Here is a 16,558-nt window from a genome sequence, read left to right as displayed (position 1 = left end):
AAGTCACACCGAGCACTGCCTGGGTTGGGAGGAGGAAGGATCTCTGTCTCTTTATTAAAGCCTTGCTTTCCAGGCGCTGTCCTTGCCAGCTGAGAGGGGAGAGTGTGTGATGGTTCCAGACATTCGGAGGCTGCAGGGGTGATGCTGCTCATGACTGGCAGTCCCCCACAAACGGGAGTGATTAATGAGCTGTGAAAGAGGGGCTCTGAGGCATGCTGTAGAGGGGCCGAACGGGGGAGGGCATGAGAGGCCGAGAGCAGCACCAAAGGGGTTGGGATTATCCTCCAGAGGTCAAGCTGCTAGGCAGAGCTCCCTAGAAAAGAAAAAGAGGCTGTGACTCTTTAGATCCAAGGCGCATGGTTTTTTATCCTTCCATCCTTCCCCCATCCATCCAACCCCTACCCCCACCTATCCATCCATCCATCCATCCACCATTCCCCATCTATCACCCATCTACACACCCACCATTCTGCTTCCATCCATCAATTCATTCACACATCTACCCAACATTCCCCATCCATCTTTCCACTCATCTGTCCATCCATCTATCCCTCATTCACCCCCACCCATGTCTCTACCACCTAATCACCCACTCCCACCCCCATTTAAACTTGAAGGCAGGCACTCTATTTGGCTCACAGCTATACTCCAGCTCCTAGAGTAGTGCTGGCACATAGTGAGTGCTCATTAAACTGATGAATTTATCTACCATTTATTTATTCACGTATTTACTTACCCTCCCCAATCTATTCATCCATCCCCCACCCAACATTTCCACCACCTACAATGCCCAACAATCCAAGGGGCAATTCAAAAACCTGTAAGCTTCCATGTTCTTTCTTGAGCATAAGGAAAAGTCTCTTGGGACCACTAGGGGCCAGCAGGTGGATGAAGGGGTGTTATTTAGCTCAGGATGAAATCCCCAATGAAGTATCATTTGGGAAGGAAGATAAACTACTATGTGGGCAGGCAGGGCCCTCACAGGGCATTGTGTCCAAGGCCCCCATCTGACACATGGGGCAAGGGGCAGCAACTCGTACAAGGCCATCAAGTAAACAGCAAATGAGCTAGTCAGGCCCGGGCTGTCACGCTACTTGAAGCTGCTTCCAGCACCAACTGGGAGAGAGCAAATGTCCCAAAGGCACTGGAGTCCGATCCTGGAGGACAAGAACAGTGGCTGGTTGTGCGCTGTATTTGCTTCTGCTCTTGGTCGTGAACCTTTGAAGCAGCAGCCTCTGTCGGAGACATGACCATTCCCATGGCCTGCTGGCCCTGACACATACTGACACTCAATAAACGTTTGGTGACTATCAGTTCCTTTCCTGCCTTCTTCATGAATCCCTCTCTCCCCCTCTGCCAGTCTCTTTAAAAAAATAAAAATAAAAATAAAGTATTGCCCTAGCTGGTTTGGCTCAATGGATAGAGTGTCGGCCTGCGGACTGAAGGGTCCCAGGTTCGATTCCAGCCAGGGGCACATGCCTGGGTTGCGGGCTTGATCCCCAGTAGGGGGTGTGCAGGAGGCAGCCAATCAATGATTCTCTCTCATCATTGATGTTTCTATCTCTCTCTCCCTCTTCCTTCCTCTCTAAAATCAATAAAATATATATTTTTAAAAAGTATTGATTTCAGAGAGAGGAAGAGAGAGAAACATAAATAATGAGAGAATCATTGATCATCTGCCTCCTGCACACCCACCACTGGGGACTGAGCTCACAACCCTCGCATGCGCCCTGACCAGGAATCGAACTGTGACCTCCTGGTTCATAGGTCAACATTCACTCTGCCAATCTCTTAAAAGGAGAGGTTCCCCAAGCTTCCATCCTCAGCACCCTCTTCTTTCTTATTCTGTACACCACCTCCCACCCTGCCTAGGGCAACTGCACACCCTTCAAATGCCACCTCCCTCCTAGACCAGACTGCTTCAGTGAGTTTGAAGCCTTATATCCAACTGTCCATAGGGTATCTCCGCCTCAAGGTCCTATGGGCACCTCAAACCCCATCTGTTCAAAGGCAGGAGGGTGACTTCCAGCTCCAAGAGGACTGAGAAGGTGGGCACGACCGAGAGTGGCGTAAACCAGGGGTGCAGTTCTAGGCAGTGAGGTTGGAGGGACAATGGGTGGGGAGGAGAGAGATCATGTAGCGCCTTGTAAGCCATTGAAGGACTTCGGCTTTTACTCCGAAATGGAAACTACTATAGAGTTCTGACATGACTTCGATTACAAATCAGAAACCCAGTCATCTGATTTCTGCATCTCCCTCCCCCCTCCCCAATATTTCTAATCAATTACCAAACTCAATCTTCCTGGTCTTTATTTTTCTTCTTTTTTCAATTACAGTTGACATTCAATATTATTTTATATTAGTTTCAGGTGTACAGCAGAGTGACAGTTATATAGACAGTTATGTAAGTTACAAAGTGATTCCCCCTGGTAAGTACCCACCTGGCATCATACATACTTATTACAATATTATTGACTACATTCCCTATGCTGTGCTTTATTTACATCCTTGTGACTATTCTGTAACTACCAATTTGTACTTCTTAATCCTTCACCTTTTTCAACCAATCCCCCAAACCCTCTCCCATCTGACAACCCTCAGTTTGTTCTCTGTAACTGTGAGTGTTTCTGTTTTGTTTGTTCATTTAGTTTGTTCTTTAGTGAAGTCATATGGTATTTGTCTTTCTCTGACTTATTTCACTTAGCATAATACCCTCTAGTTCCATCCATGTTGCAAATGGTAAGATTTCATTCTTCTTTTATGGCCAAGTAATATTCCGTTGTATATATGTACTAATCATCTATTGATAGACATTTAGGTTGCTTCCATACAATGCTGCAGTGAACACAAGGATGCATATATCTTTTCAAATTAGTGTTTTTGATTTCTTTGTATAAATACCCAGAAGTGCAATTGCTGGGTCATAAGGTAGTTCTATTTTTAATTTTTTGAGGAACCTCCATACTGTTTTCCATAGTGACTACACCAATCTGTATTCCCACCGTCAGTACACAAGGGTTCCCTTTTCTCCACATCCTGGCCAACACTTTGTTGATTTACTGATGATAGCCATTTTGACAGGTGTGAGGTGATATTTCATTATGGTTTTAATTTGCATTTCTCTGATGATTAGTGTGACTTCATGCGTATGTCTCATTCGGGTCTTCTGCTCATTTTTCAATTGGATTGTTTGGGTTTTTGGTGTTCAGTTGTATGAATTCTTTATACATTTGGGATATTAGCCCCTAAATTAGCCTCTTAATTGAATATATCCTTGGTGAATATCTTCTCCCAATAGATAGGTCTGTCTTTTTGTTTTGTTGATAGTTTCCTTTGCTGTGTAAAAACTTTTAGTTTGATGCAACCCCATTTGTTTATTTTTATTTGTTTCCCTTGCCTGAGGAGATATATCCAAATTACACACACACACACACACACACACACACACACACACACATATATATATATATATATATATATATATATATATATATATGCAATGTCAAGAGTTTGCTGCCTATGTTTTTTCTAGGAGGTTTATGATTTCAGATCTTAATATTTAAGTCTTTATTCCATTTTGAGTTTATTCTTGTATTTGGTGTAAGAGAGTAGTCTGGTTTCATTTTTTTTTGCATGAATCTATCCAGTTTTCCCAACACCATTTACTGAATAGCTTGTCATTACTCCATTGTACCATATAGACATGGGTTTATCTCTGGGCTCTCTGTTTCAGTGATCTAGATGTCTGTTTTTATGCCAGTACCATGCTGTTTTGATTACTACAGCCTTGTAGTATAGTCTGATATCAGGTAGCATGATACCTCCAATTTTGTTCTTCTTTCTCAAGACTGCTGTGGCAATTCAGGGTCCTTTTTGGTTCCATATAAATTTTAGGATTATTTTTTCTAGTTCTGTGAAAAATGCCATTGGTATTTTGATAGGGATTGTATTAAAAACAGATTGCTTTGCGTTGGTCTTTATTTCTTATATCTGCCCTTGCTTTCATCTCTACTATCACTGTGACAATTCAGGACCTAGTCATCTTTAGCTTAGTCTCTTGGAATAATTTCTAACTGGTCTCCCTGCCTCGGATCTCTCCCCTTTCCAATTCACTCTCCCCACTGACCACCAGAATGACTAATCTCAAATTCCAACTTCTCCTCCTCAAATCTCTTCAATGACTCCTCGGCTAGGAAAACATCTGTGGATCTTGCTCTGGCCAGTGTTCTCAGTGGGTAAAGCATTGGCCCACACACCAAAGAGTACGGATTTGATTCCTGGTCCAGGGCAGGTACAGGGGTGACAGGTTCAATCCCCGGTCCCTGGTTGTGGTGCATGCGGGAGACAACCCATTGATGTTTCTCTCTCATTTAGACATTTCTCTTCTCCCCTCCCCGCCGCCCCCCCCCCCCCCCCCCGGCCACTTTCATTCGCTCTAAAAATCAATGGAAAAAATAACCTTGGGTGAGGATTAACAATAAATAAATAAATATCTATGGATCTTAATAGGCACAATAAGGATCTTAGTAAGTTCTCTTGATTAGTCTCTGGCTCTAAAGGTCTCTTGATATAGTCCCTGGCTACCTTGCCTGGATACTCCAACAGTTTAACTACTCTAGTCTCACCACTCCCCTGCCCTGGGAAGACGCACACACATATACTCACACTCACTCTACTGAAACTCGCCTTTGCTCACACAAGCCTGACACTTGGTATAACCCCTACCTACTAACACGTTTTCCCCTGGAAAATTCTTTCTGTAGTGTCACCTCTTCCAGGAAGCTCCATGATTCCTTTTATTTCTGTCCCAACTGAGCTGGGATAAGTGCTCTTCTTGCTGTTTTCATTTCTGTTATGCGAACGCACCCATATGACACTGTAATTGGCCATACACTTAACTGGCTCCACAGTAAACAGTGAACTCTACAAAGAGCAAGGACTGTATCATTCTTTTCTGTGTCCCAAGTTCCTAAATATTTGGTTACTACCGAATGACCTCGTCATCTGGGGACCCTGTACATACCTGGTCATGACGGGATGGCAGAAGGTGTGCCCTGGTGCAGGTATGGTTCCTGTCAGAGCTGGAGATGGTGGAAGGGAAAGGAGAGGGGTGAGAACTCTGAATTCGAGGGTCAGCGCAGAACAGAATAGGACTGCAGGGTTTAAAAATCCCCCTGCCCTGACGGGATGTTGTCAAACCCTCGCTCTCTCCCCTCATAGGCTCATCTTTCTCCCAGAACCATGAGCATCTCCCTTGAAGCCTCACTCACCAAGTGTCGGTGCCTTGAGTCTTGGTGAAGAACTCTGGAAGGAGAGGCCCCAGTCAGAGAAAGGACTCTCCCTGAATACATAGCCACAAACAGATGCGGCTAGGGAGCGGGGGTGAGGTGATGCCTAACTAGCAGTGAGGAGTGGGTACTGGTTAGTGGGGGCAGTCTGGCTGTGAGAAGGGGGAGATGGGGGAGATGGGCAGATTCCTGGAGAAGTCAGCTATGGTTGGGAGGGAGTCCGGAACTGGAACTAGAGTTACGGGAGAGTCCCGGGACGCAGTGGTCCTGACATGGGGGGAATCACCATGTTTGTATATCTGAGTCTCCTGGTCTTGTGTCTGTTTTTTCTTGGTGGGCACAGGGTTCACGTGGTAGCCAGCAACAAACAAGGCCTCATCCGTGAGTTCTGTGCTGATCTGGGTCAGGAACTCCTCAGAACGGGATAATGAAGGCTTCTGCTAAAGGGAAAGTCAGAGGGCTCAGCCTGGGCGTTCCTACAGGGGAGTACTGGGGGGGGGGGGGGCTCCCAGACTGGGGGCCCTGAGATTTGGCCTAGAAGGCCCTGTAAGTGGGGGGCAGTCTCTGGGGCCTCAGGGCCTAGTGCTGGGGGTAGAGTCTCTTAGGGGGAGTCTCATGCCCTCAGCCTAGGCCTCTCTACTTCGGCTCACCCCCATCTCTAGAACTCCCCTCCAATGCTCACCAAACCTCCACTCAAGGACGTTGCAGCTTGAGACAGCCCGCTCCCCTTTCTCTCCTTATTCCTGGTAGGAGAGGCTTCCATCCCCCTGGGGACAGGTGGAATCTGTTAGGTTGAGAAACCTCCCCACTTCCTCCAAACCCTTCCAACACCATTCCCCAGGCCCAGATTTAAGCCAGGCCTTTAGGTAAAAAAACCCATCCTATCTCCGTAGTTCTCTGGGGAAGAAGGGGGAGGTAAAAAATAAAATAAAATAAAAACCGTTGCCTTAAAGCTTCCTGGGGTGAGAAGTGGGGTGGGAAGTTCCACAATAATCCCCTCCCCCCTGTCGCGGGGGGGGGGGGGGGGGCTCTCTTTCCTTCCCACCCACAGCCCTTCCCCAAACCAGGCAGCCGACTGGCCGCCCCCGACCTGGCAGACGGGTTGAAATCTTGGGCGACTGGGCAGGAGGGAAGAGGGGGAGGTTTAGGGGCTCTGTTACAGGTCGCTGGGGACGGGGCGTTGGAGTGGGGAAGGAAGGTAGAGGTAGGAAAGAGGGGGACGCTGCGGCGGCGCCGCTGCCCGTTCCTATAAAACCCTTGGTGTTTGCGGGGTTCCGCGGTCCCGTTGCCAGGAGATCAGGGATTCCAGAACCAAAGGCCGGGAGGGGGCGGGGGAGCATTTTCCCCGCGAGTCGCAGGCGCTCCTCCGGCTTCTCCTCCACCCACCTCAGGTCCCTGCTGGGGGGCGGTGACCCCAGCGCCGGAGGCTGGAAAAGCGGGGTGAGCTCTTGGGGTGGAGCCTGGGACCTAATTCTCCCACCACTAGGGGCACGCGAGGAGCAGCCTCGCCCCGGGCCGCCCTCCGGCCGCTCTAGCCGCCGCCTCGCTGCCCGAGCCCGCGAGCGCCAATGAGGCGGGGAGTGGGGGGGGGAGACGGCGCGGACTGAACTACAGAACCTCGCCCCTGGGGACGCGCAGACAAGGGAGGACGGAGTGTTTTCTCCTTATCTCTGTCTCCAGGAAGCCACACCCGCCTCAGAAAGCAAAGCATGGATATTTATCTAGGCCTCCACTCTTTGGACCTCCCCTTCTCCGTTCCTTCCTTCGCCCCTTCTCCTCCCTCTGTACTTTGGTACGAGCCGATGGAAAGGGGCGGAGGGAGGAAAAGGAAAAGGAAGCGGGCAGGTCTTAAAGGGGCCGCAGCCATTTTTAAGGCCTCTTTTCCTTTCTCCAATTTTGGAAGTACGAGCGCAGAAGAGTAGATTCTCGGAAGCTGAGCACCACTGGAGCTGGAGGGACCGCAGCTGGAGACTGCGGCGCCTGCGGGGCGGGCGGAGGCGAGGGTCCGCCCATAGGAAGGGCGGGGTGTGCGCGCCCCCTGCGCCCCGCTCACATCTGGGGCGGCCCGGGCTCCGGCGCGCTGCGAGCTGTAACATCTGGGGCCGGGCGCGGGCAGCGGGGTGTTGCGCGCAGTTGGCGCCGCCGGTGCGCCGGGCAGGAGGGTGAGGCCGCGCGGCGGGGCTGAGACAGCTGGCACCTCCGGATCGGCCCGGGGCGGCAAGGGGGCCGCCGCGATGCCAAGCGAAAACATCTTCCTGTTTGTGCCTAACCTAATTGGTGAGTGCTGCCCACGGCTCCGGGCCGAACGGCAGGGAGAGGGGCCCTGGGCAGCCTTCCTGATCCCGCCCCCCATCTGTCTCCCCCGTCCCATCCCAAGGTTATGCCCGGATTGTCTTCGCCATCATTTCTTTCTACTTCATGCCCTGCTGCCCCCTCACGGCCTCCTCCTTCTACCTGCTTAGCGGACTTCTGGACGCTTTCGATGGATATGCTGCTCGAATCCTTAATCAAGGTGACAGACAACTCCTCCCAGCCAACCTTGAGGCACAGCACCCCCCTGCTCCCTTTTCCTGCCTCCCGGGGACCTGAGGGTGGGCAGGTGCTCTGGAACCAAAGGACGCTGTCAGTCTCACCTCTCTAAGCAGAGCCGAGTGGCCTGGTTTTGTAGAAGGGTTTAAGCTAGCTGTTGAGGACCCGCTGATAGTGAGGGGCGTGTGGTAGCAAGACTGGATTGGCCGTGACAGTGCTGGGGTCTTGGAGTTAATATCACTCAACAGGTGTGTACTGGACGTCTGCTGTGTGCCAGGCACAGCGATTCCAGAGGGCCTGTAGAGGGAGGGTGGAGAGGCAAGGGGAGTGGCTTCTGGAGGGTTGAGTCTGTGCTCCAGGCCCACCTCCAAGACTTCCCCTACCACTCCGAGTCTCCTCGGCTGGAGACCTGGGCCCTGGGTTCTGGGACTGATGAGTTGTAAATTTGCTTTTTCACAGCCCCTCCCCCGCACCTCCACTCTCTCTCCACACTCCCATGCCTCCTCATTTCATGTCATGGTGGCCCTGGTCCATTGACCTCGCACCCCGTGGGGCGCAGCCTGCTTTCCTCCCCAGGCAGTGGATGGTGGACATTTTTCATCTTTGAGACTTTGCATCAGAGGGATACACACATATGGCCCCTGTTGTAGATCCCCTGCCCCCTGACAGTTTCTTCCCAACTAATAGCCCCCGTTTTTCAGGGACCCGGTTTGGGGCCATGCTGGACATGCTGACGGACCGCTGCGCCACCATGTGCCTGCTGGTCAACCTGGCCCTGCTGTACCCGCGTGCCACCCTTCTCTTCCAGCTCAGCATGAGCCTGGATGTGGCCAGCCACTGGCTGCACCTCCACAGGTCGGCAGCGCTGGGGGTGTTGGCCTGCTGAGCGGGAGGGGGGCGCTGTCTGGGGGGGTGTCTGGGGTGGCTGCAGGCTTCTGAGAGGTCTCCTTTTCCGCTTGCTTTGAACAACCATGGCAGGTCCTCTCTGGGTGAACTTCAGTTTTGTTTACAGTTGCATTAAGCAGTCCCTAAAACTCTTCTGACTGGATAGTCCAGGCTTCCAAATAGCCACCAGCTCTTGGGAGCAGGGACGGGGGCTTCTGAAGGTGGCATTTGAATGCTGGCTCTGTCCTCAGCCAGGTAATTGTGTGGCTGTGGGCCTCACAGTGGGGCTCAGCTGGGCTCCAGGTCCTCCTCTGTACAGACGCAATCCCAGCACCTTCCTCGTGGAGGCTGTTGTGAGGATTAGGGGGGTGTCAGTGGTAATGAGCGCTCATGGATTCCTCTGCTTCCTCCCCAAGTTCTGTGGTCCGAGGCAGCGAAAGTCACAAGATGATCGACCTGTCGGGAAACCGAGTGCTTCGAATCTACTATACCTCCCGAGTGAGCATTTCCTCCGCTTACTCACTCAGCTTCTTCCAAACCCCGGCGGTGCCCTGGTCCCAGGGGAGGAGAGCCCTATAAGCTGGGGGGTGGGGGTGGGGAGGGCCTGGGAATTGTTCCAGGCAGTAGGTGGTTTTTGAAGAAAGAAGTAATATCCTGAGGTTACTCTATTCCTCCCTGCCAGCCACACCCTTATTTCCCCAGTACAGTTCCAGCTCCCCATCCTCAGAGAGACTGCCCCCCCCCCCGCCCCGCTCCTGTGTGTGTGTTGGGGGCGGTTTGCACACTGCCCCGCCCTCTTGTTTAAGCAGCCCCTTTGCTGTTTGTGCAGCCTGCTCTGTTTACCCTGTGTGCCGGAAACGAACTCTTCTACTGCCTCCTCTACCTGTTCAGTTTCTCCGAGGGACCTCTAGGTAGGAGATGAGGGCCGGGCTGGAGGACGGGGCGGTTCTGGCTGCCCGGGAGGTGAAGGCCAAAGACTCGTGGGCCCTCCCTCACCTGCATCCCTTTGCTCAGCGTTGCCCTTGCTCCCTCCCACAGTTGGCTCCGTGGGTCTTTTCCGGCTGGGACTGTGGGTCACCGCCCCGGTCGCCCTGCTGAAGTCCCTCATCAGTGTCATCCACCTGATCACAGCCGCCCGCAACATGGCTGCCCTGGATGCGGCAGACCGTGCCAAGAAGAAGTGACCTTGGAACTCCAGCCTCTGGCGGCCCACCTGCCCTGGGAGCCTCCTGTGTCACACGGCTCCCCTCTTCCTCCTAGGAGGTCCAGGCTCATGTCTTCCTAATGTGTTGTTCAACCCGCTGGAAGTGGGTCAGCCTCTTCCGTGATGTCATGTTCTCCAAACTCCAGAAGGCCGATCCCACCCCTGGGCTCCAAATCAGGAAGGATGCTCAGGAGACCCCGCCCACACAGGCAGTGCTTCCGGGGCACCCAGGGGCTGGTCTGAGGGCTGGGCATTGTCACCCCTGCTGGCTTAGCCCTGGGGTCTGGCTTGGCCTGAGACTGTAGGGACACTTGTGTGAGGGAGATGGGGTAAGGGCCAGTGTCCCAGAAGGCGGGGTAGCCGAGCTCTGCCCCGGGCCAGAGGAAGCCTGCAGGTGCTGTGGCTGGGCACAAGGAGCCGCCTGGATCCCGCCCCATCGCAGCGTCCTCTGTCCCGTCCGTCCCAGCTCTGAGAACTTGGATAGTAAAGGCGGGCTTCCCCGTCCGGGCTTGCTTCCCTGTGACAGGCTCGGACTGGGGCCTGGGCTGAGCGGAGCTGGGGGAAGAAGGACGGTCCCTCTGGCTCGCTCCTTCCTCTCATTCCACAGAGACCCTCCCTGCCACCAAGGTCATGCCATGTCCTCCACGACACTGTCACAGCTGTCTGCATTTATTAGTATACCCGGTATTTTCTGTCCCCTAGATGTCAACTCCACAAGGGCACGGACTTTTCTGGTTCCTTCTCTCCCTCCAGTGAAGATTAACCCCAACCTGGCCTATTGTAGCTGCTTAATAAATACTCACAAGTAGACCAGTTGGTTTCTCAGTGAAGTCTTTAGACCACCTGTGGGGTATTTTTTTTTTTTTAAATTCAGCTTCTAGAACATTGAACCAGAGTTGGAGTCTCTAGGGATGGGCCCAGAAGTCTGCAATTTTAATAAACTCCAGGTGATCAATTCTTCCTGAGCAGGTCGAGACTCACTGTTCCTTATTCAACGTTTTTTGGGCACCGGTTGGATGGTGGACATTGTTCTGGGCATCTGTTCCAAACGGCCATCTCTGCCCTCTGAGCTTTCTCTGCTGGCGCTGGCTTTTTTTTTTTTTTTAACTATATTGAGCTTACCATATGCCAGATCCTGCGCCGGGGTTGTTTGCAGCTGTTACTCATTTTATTCTTACACTAACGTAGCCAGGGGGCCCACATGTCCAGGAGAGCTGAGATTCAGCAGGTGTGTGCCGCCTCCGCTCCTGTGCCAGCCCTGGCGGAGGTCACAGGCCAGCAGGGGGACTGGTAACGCGGTCAGGGAGGTGTTTGTTGGGGGACAGGAGTAGGAAGTGCTGCAAAGTAGGTGCTGGTGAAGGGTGTGGGCAATTTAGGAAGCTGGTAGGGTTTGGAGCCGGAAGAGAACGCAGAGGAGGGGCTGGTTTTCAGCTGAGGACAGGCCAGAGAGCTAGTTTCGGAAATGGAACCTGATGAGATCATGTTGCTGAAACATGCTTCAGGCAGCCTGAGGAGCTCATAGGGCATTTGGACTATCCTAGGGCCACATGGAGCCATTGAAGGAACCTTTCAAAATAATGGGCAAAATATTCACAGGGTAAAAACATTAAGTTGCAGACTTAAAAAAAAAAAAAAAAGGATGATGAGCCGTGGCTGGTGTGTCTCAGTTGATTGGGCATCTCCTTGTGCACCATCTAAAGGTTGCTGGTTTGCCCTGGCCAGTTTGGCTCAGTGGATAGAGCGTCGGCCTGCGGACTGAAGGGTCCTGGGTTCGATTCCGGTCAAGGGCACATGCCAGGGTTGCAGGCTCAATCCCCAGTAGGGGGCGTGCAGGAGGCAGCTGATTAATGATTCTCATCATTGATGTTTCTATCTCTCCCTCTCCCGTTCTCTCTGAAATCAATAAAAATTAAATAAAAATAAAAAAGGTTGCTGGTTTGATTCCTGATCAGGACACATGCCTGGGTCATGGGCTCGATCCCCGGTAGGGGGCATGCTCTCACACGGATGTTTCTCTTTCTCCCTCTCCATGTCCCTCTCTCTTAAAATCAATTTTTAAAAGGATGATGAAGTCAACTGGCACCTTAAATGCTCACTTCTCCCCAGAAGCAACCACTGCTACTCGTTGCTTATGTATCTGTAAATTCACTCTTACACATATATTTTAAAATATTTTATATATGCTGTTCTGCTAACAAGCTACCCCTGCCCCAAATGCTTTTGACTTGTATTATTCTATTTGAACTGATGCCTACACTGTACTGTGTACTAAACTATACAACAAGCCTTTTCCAAAAAAGGAAAGAAGGAGGCCAACCTGGCTGGCTCGGCTCCAGAGCCTTAACCTCCACCCCACACAGCAGTCCACATAAGTGGTCTTCTTAGCGGTGGCGTAGAATTCCATCACTTGTTTAACCAGGCTCTGCCAGCGTGAACAAAGCTGCCGCAAATCACCTGGACTCTCCCGGGGGCACTTGGAGTGTTAGGACGGGGACAGGGACCCACAGGCTGAGAACCGCTGCTGTAGAGCCTAAGACCCTCGGAAAACACAGATATTTACATTACGATTCATAACAGTAGCAAAATGACAGTTCTGAAGTAGCAACGAAAATAATTTTATGGTTGGGGGTCACCACAACATGCGGAACTGTATTAAAGGGTCGCGGCGTTAGAAAGGTTGAGAACCACTGCTTTATAGCAACGTCAGGAGTCTATGTAAAGCCAGCTGCCTGCCCTGAGAAAGGGGAGGGAGAGTTGAGCAAGAGCGGAGCATCTTCCACTCAAATAGACTAGGGCCGAGGCCCGAAGACAGCTTGATGCCTTTGGTCCCAGACCCAGGGGCCGGACTAAGCTCGGGAGGAACCTGCAGAGGATGAGCCTGTGTGTGCAGCCTAGGGTCAGGCGGCCCGGCACCTTCTGGAGGAGGGGAAAGTCTAGGCCAGTGATGGCGAACCTAGGACACGCGTGTCAGCACTGACACGCGTAGCCATTTCTGATGACACGCGATCGCTGAGGCGGCCGCATGCCGAGGATGAAACATTTGCTGCTCCTGAGGATGAAACATTTGCGAAATAATGTTTTTTCCTCAAAGTGACACACTACCCGAGTTATGCTCAGTTTTTTGGCGAAGTTTGACACACCAAGCTCAAAAGGTTGCCCATCACTGGTCTAGACTGAACTGGAGTCCGTGTATTTGACCTGGGGAATGCGGTGGAGTCACATTATATGTTGCTGTGGTCTGAATGTGTGCTGGCAACATCCATGCGTTGAAACCTAGTGCCCTCTGTGATGGTATTTGGAGGTGGGACCTTTAGGGGTGACTAGGTCACGAATGGGGTTAGCGCCCTGACCCAAGAGACCCGAGGACACAGCCAGAAGGTGCTGGCTGTGAGAAGGAAGAGGGACCTCACCAGAACCTGACCATGCTGGTGCCTTAACCTTGGACTTGCAGCCTTCATAACTGGGAGAAACACATGCCTGTTGTTCATGAGCCACCCAGTCGGTGGTATTCTGTGATAGCAGCCCGGATGGAGTAAGATCCGTGCAGCGATAACTTCCTGGAATTCCACCACCTGCCTTCAGCCTGAGTGAAGAACCACCGTGCAAGGCTTCCCATTGCCTCACCCCTCACTGGGCTCTGCTCTGAGCGGCTCCCTCAGGTGGGCCTGCGTCTCCTCCGGCCTCTCATACTGTGATGCTTAAAGGTGCCTTAGCTGCTGCATCTGACCTCAAGATGTACAGTGGCTCAGACACAACAGTTTATTTTTAACTTCTGTTGAGCCCCAGTCAGGCGCTCCTAATTGTGAAGAAGCTCTCCAGACACAGAGATGTGGGACCTGCTCGCCACCTGTGGTTCCATTCAGCTTGCTCACACAGGCAGCCGGAGGTGGGGGGTGGGGTGGGGGGACTGGAAGGCACACAGGCTGCCTGTTGGGGAGGCAGGGGATGGGCACATACCACTTCCACTCGAGTTCCATGAGCTACACACTCAGCCACAGGCCCCGGCTGCGTGCAAGGGACGCTGGGAGATAGAGAGGAGTTGTGCGCTTAGGAAGAAGAGAAAGTGGGCGTGGTAAACAACATCTTAGCACGCTGAATGCGATCTTGCCCTTTAAAGACAGGTTTTTCTTTTTCAAGGGGCCCTTAAACAACTCCGTACTCCATCTGGTACTCAACCGAGAAAAGCCATTTGCTCCACTGCCGGAGGAAAGCAGGCTGTGCTGTGCTTTACGGGCTGTTTAAGGGACCTTCGAGGATACATTTGGTACCAGGGACTGACTTGGAATCTGGCTCCAGTGCGAGCCGTAACTGCACTGCACTCCCATCAAGGCCCGTTTTCCTGTCACCGAGGTAGATCTCGGCTCCCTCACCACACAGTCCGCGTGGAGCCCATCTTCGCATCACTTACCATGAGCCAGGTACCAGTTTAAAGAGCAGCTTCCTCTCCTGCCTGGTGGTATCTCACCTTTGTGAGCGGCACGTAGGCGTCAGGATAAGCTGGGTTGTACCGTGGTGATAGCCCACCCCCCAATCTCAGTGATGTAACAAGCAAATATCAGTTCTTGCTCCTGTGCATGTTCACTGCGGTGAGCTGCGCCCCTCCTTCTCGCCACTTTTCTCCCTGGGTCCCAGGCTGATGGAGCGGCCTCTACAGGGGACATTGCTGGTCACCACAGAAGAGGGAAAAGAGGAGGAGGATGTCACTGCCCCTTGAATTTCATTGGCCAGAGCAAGTCAGGGGGCCAAGCCTGATGGCCATTAGAGATTCACGTGGAGACGTCAAGTAAGTCATCCATGGAAACAGCCCAGACCTCGGGGTGAGACCTGGGATGGCGAGATGGTTTTGAAGTCAGTGGCACAGGGAGGATCCGAGGCTGTGAGACTGGCTGAGGAACGGGCTGAGTCAGGGAGCAGGGTCCAGGGTGACTCAGGATGTGGACTGAGCAGAGGAAGTGGAGCCGCCCAAGGCAACTGGGGAGCGGCAGTGAGGTGGGAAGAAAAGTGGAGTAGGCGGCGTCACGGGAACCGAGCGTGTGGGAGCGGGGTGGACGAGGAGAGCCTAACACTGGGTCTAGGGACAGGGCCATCTTGCTGATTCGAGCTGTTTCCATGAAGCATGGGGAGGAGACAAGAGCTAATTGGAGTGGCCTGAGGGGATAATGAGAGGTGAGGAGTGGAAACAGGAGTTTGGCTGTGAAGGGAAAATAAAGGCAGGTGGCAGCCGGAAGGAACGTGGGGCGAAGGGAGAGTTCCCTTTGGTTCTACAAGGAGGAGAGGGGAGCAGTTTGTGCCGGGGACAGCGATCCAGGGGAGGAGGAACTGGCGGCTGAGAAAGGTGATGGATGCAGGAGCGCCCTGGGACTGGGGCTGAGATCGGTGGGACCCAGAGCCCAGGGGAGGAGCTGCGTGCCTTGGGAATGGGAGGGAGAAGGGAGATTTGCTGGGGACGGGCCAGCATTCCTGCCCAATTTTACTTGTATTTTCCCAAAGAGGTGAGAGAAAGTGGGCAGCGGTGTGGGGAGGTTGAGAGGAGAGGGGTGTGAAGAGTTGTCCTGAAGGGGATCTAGCACACGCTCAAGGCGCGTACTCAGAGGGCATTAGGTCTCCTTGAGACTTGCTGCCATGAATTTAACATGAGGCCAGTATGTGGGTGTTCTACTTCCAGCAACACAGCTGGTCAGCGTGGGGTGGGGCTTCCCACTAAGTACCACATGGGAGGGGAGAGGGGAGGGAGTTCAGGGAGGTTTTGAGTGAGTTACATGGACAGGGTCAAGGTCACCAAAGCCTTGAATTGGAAGGTGAGGGTGAAGCAGCAGGAGGTGAGGGTTCAGAGGTAGAGATGGCCATGGGAGCTGGTGGCTGAGATGGCCATGGGAGCTGGTGGCTGAGATGGGAAGGTGACCTGGCCTGCTGTCGCTCACCCAGAGGCCCTTGGCAAGGAACAGTGCTAACATCACTTACCATGAGCCAGGGACCAGGTGAGGACTTTAAATCCATTACCTCTCCCAAGGGAAGGTGCAGGAGAGTTGGGAGGAAGCAGAGGTGAAGGGGCTGAGCCAGCGCCACCATGTGCTGTGGCTACACAGAGCCCCTGCCCTCCACAAGCTCAGACGTGAGTGGAGCCACTGGCCACACAAATGCAACTCGGCTTGGAAAGGGGCAAGGCCCACGGAGTCAGGCGCCACTGGGGGGCGGGGAGGGGGGGAATAAAGACCCTAAAAACAAAACAACTGCAGCCCTGCTCAATAGGGGACTTGCTGGCCCATCACGGACAGGAAGAGACCAGAGAGGCGGGTTTGCCCCTCTAGCCACACAGCCAGGGAACCCGAGCTTCTCTCCGCCCGGGACCTTTAGCTTCCGCAGCAGAGACCAGGCAAGCCTGACAGCTCCACCTAGTCCTAGGCTGAAGGGAGGGTTCACCTTGCAGCCTCCACAGGTGCCCACACTGAGGGCACCTGGGCTCTTCCCTCAAAGAGTCATGGGCGAGGGTGGGGAGGAGACACCCCTCCCGCAATGCTCTCCAAGAGCCCACACTAGAAACCCAGGGAGGCGCTCCAGCTCCTACCTCCCCTGGGCAGGATTCTCCTCCCGCCTGACATCCCCTTTTGAGAGGGACAGCTGCACAGGCCTGCCAGGTGTGCCCAGCAGGTGG

At 53.0% G+C, this 16,558-nt stretch overlaps 2 protein-coding genes across 4 annotated transcripts; one reads left to right on the top strand and one right to left on the bottom strand.

The window, feature by feature from the left end:
• Positions 1–20: 20 nt before the first annotated feature.
• Positions 21–6,837, bottom strand: LOC114226831 (putative protein T-ENOL). Its single transcript, XM_028127520.2, has 6 exons — positions 6,675–6,837; positions 5,971–6,055; positions 5,575–5,728; positions 5,271–5,304; positions 5,024–5,081; positions 21–313 (listed from the first exon to the last, which is right to left on the bottom strand). The coding sequence occupies exons 2-6, from the start codon at positions 6,049–6,051 to the stop codon at positions 278–280; spliced, it is 363 nt and encodes a 120-aa protein (XP_027983321.2). The 5' UTR covers positions 6,052–6,055; positions 6,675–6,837; the 3' UTR covers positions 21–277.
• A 271-nt stretch (positions 6,838–7,108) lies between these two features.
• On the top strand, positions 7,109–10,871 carry CDIPT (CDP-diacylglycerol--inositol 3-phosphatidyltransferase). Of its 3 annotated transcripts, none has more exons than XM_054714500.1 (6): positions 7,109–7,565; positions 7,666–7,800; positions 8,519–8,672; positions 9,119–9,200; positions 9,532–9,613; positions 9,741–10,871. In XM_054714500.1, the coding sequence occupies exons 1-6, from the start codon at positions 7,523–7,525 to the stop codon at positions 9,884–9,886; spliced, it is 642 nt and encodes a 213-aa protein (XP_054570475.1). In that variant the 5' UTR covers positions 7,109–7,522; the 3' UTR covers positions 9,887–10,871. The 3 variants fall into 3 exon arrangements, with proteins under 3 accessions (XP_054570475.1, XP_054570476.1, XP_054570477.1); XM_054714502.1 differs by having other exon boundaries at positions 7,112–7,565; positions 7,751–7,800; XM_054714501.1 differs by lacking the exon at positions 7,666–7,800 and having other exon boundaries at positions 7,110–7,565.
• The last annotated feature ends 5,687 nt before the right edge of the window (positions 10,872–16,558 follow it).

Source organism: Eptesicus fuscus, chromosome 4, assembly GCF_027574615.1.
Source record: "Eptesicus fuscus isolate TK198812 chromosome 4, DD_ASM_mEF_20220401, whole genome shotgun sequence".
Lineage (NCBI taxonomy): Eukaryota > Metazoa > Chordata > Mammalia > Chiroptera > Vespertilionidae > Eptesicus > Eptesicus fuscus.
Note: the sequence above shows the minus strand (reverse complement) of the source record. Positions and strands in the feature narration are given on the sequence as shown.

Excerpts from the sequence above, each read along its gene's own strand:
- CDIPT (XM_054714500.1), top strand. The coding sequence starts at position 7,523 with ATGCCAAGCGAAAACATCTTCCTGTTTGTGCCTAACCTAATTG. Across the intron at positions 8,673-9,118 it reads CACTGGCTGCACCTCCACAG|TTCTGTGGTCCGAGGCAGCG; the intron begins GTCGGCAGCGCT and ends TTCCTCCCCAAG. Across the intron at positions 9,201-9,531 it reads GAATCTACTATACCTCCCGA|CCTGCTCTGTTTACCCTGTG; the intron begins GTGAGCATTTCC and ends CTGTTTGTGCAG.
- LOC114226831 (XM_028127520.2), bottom strand. The coding sequence starts at position 6,051 with ATGGAAGCCTCTCCTACCAGGAATAAGGAGAGAAAGGGGAGCGGGCTG. Across the intron at positions 5,729-5,970 it reads CGTCCTTGAGTGGAGGTTTG|CAGAAGCCTTCATTATCCCG; the intron begins GTGAGCATTGGA and ends CTTTCCCTTTAG. Across the intron at positions 5,305-5,574 it reads GACTCAGATATACAAACATG|AGTTCTTCACCAAGACTCAA; the intron begins GTGATTCCCCCC and ends CTCTCCTTCCAG.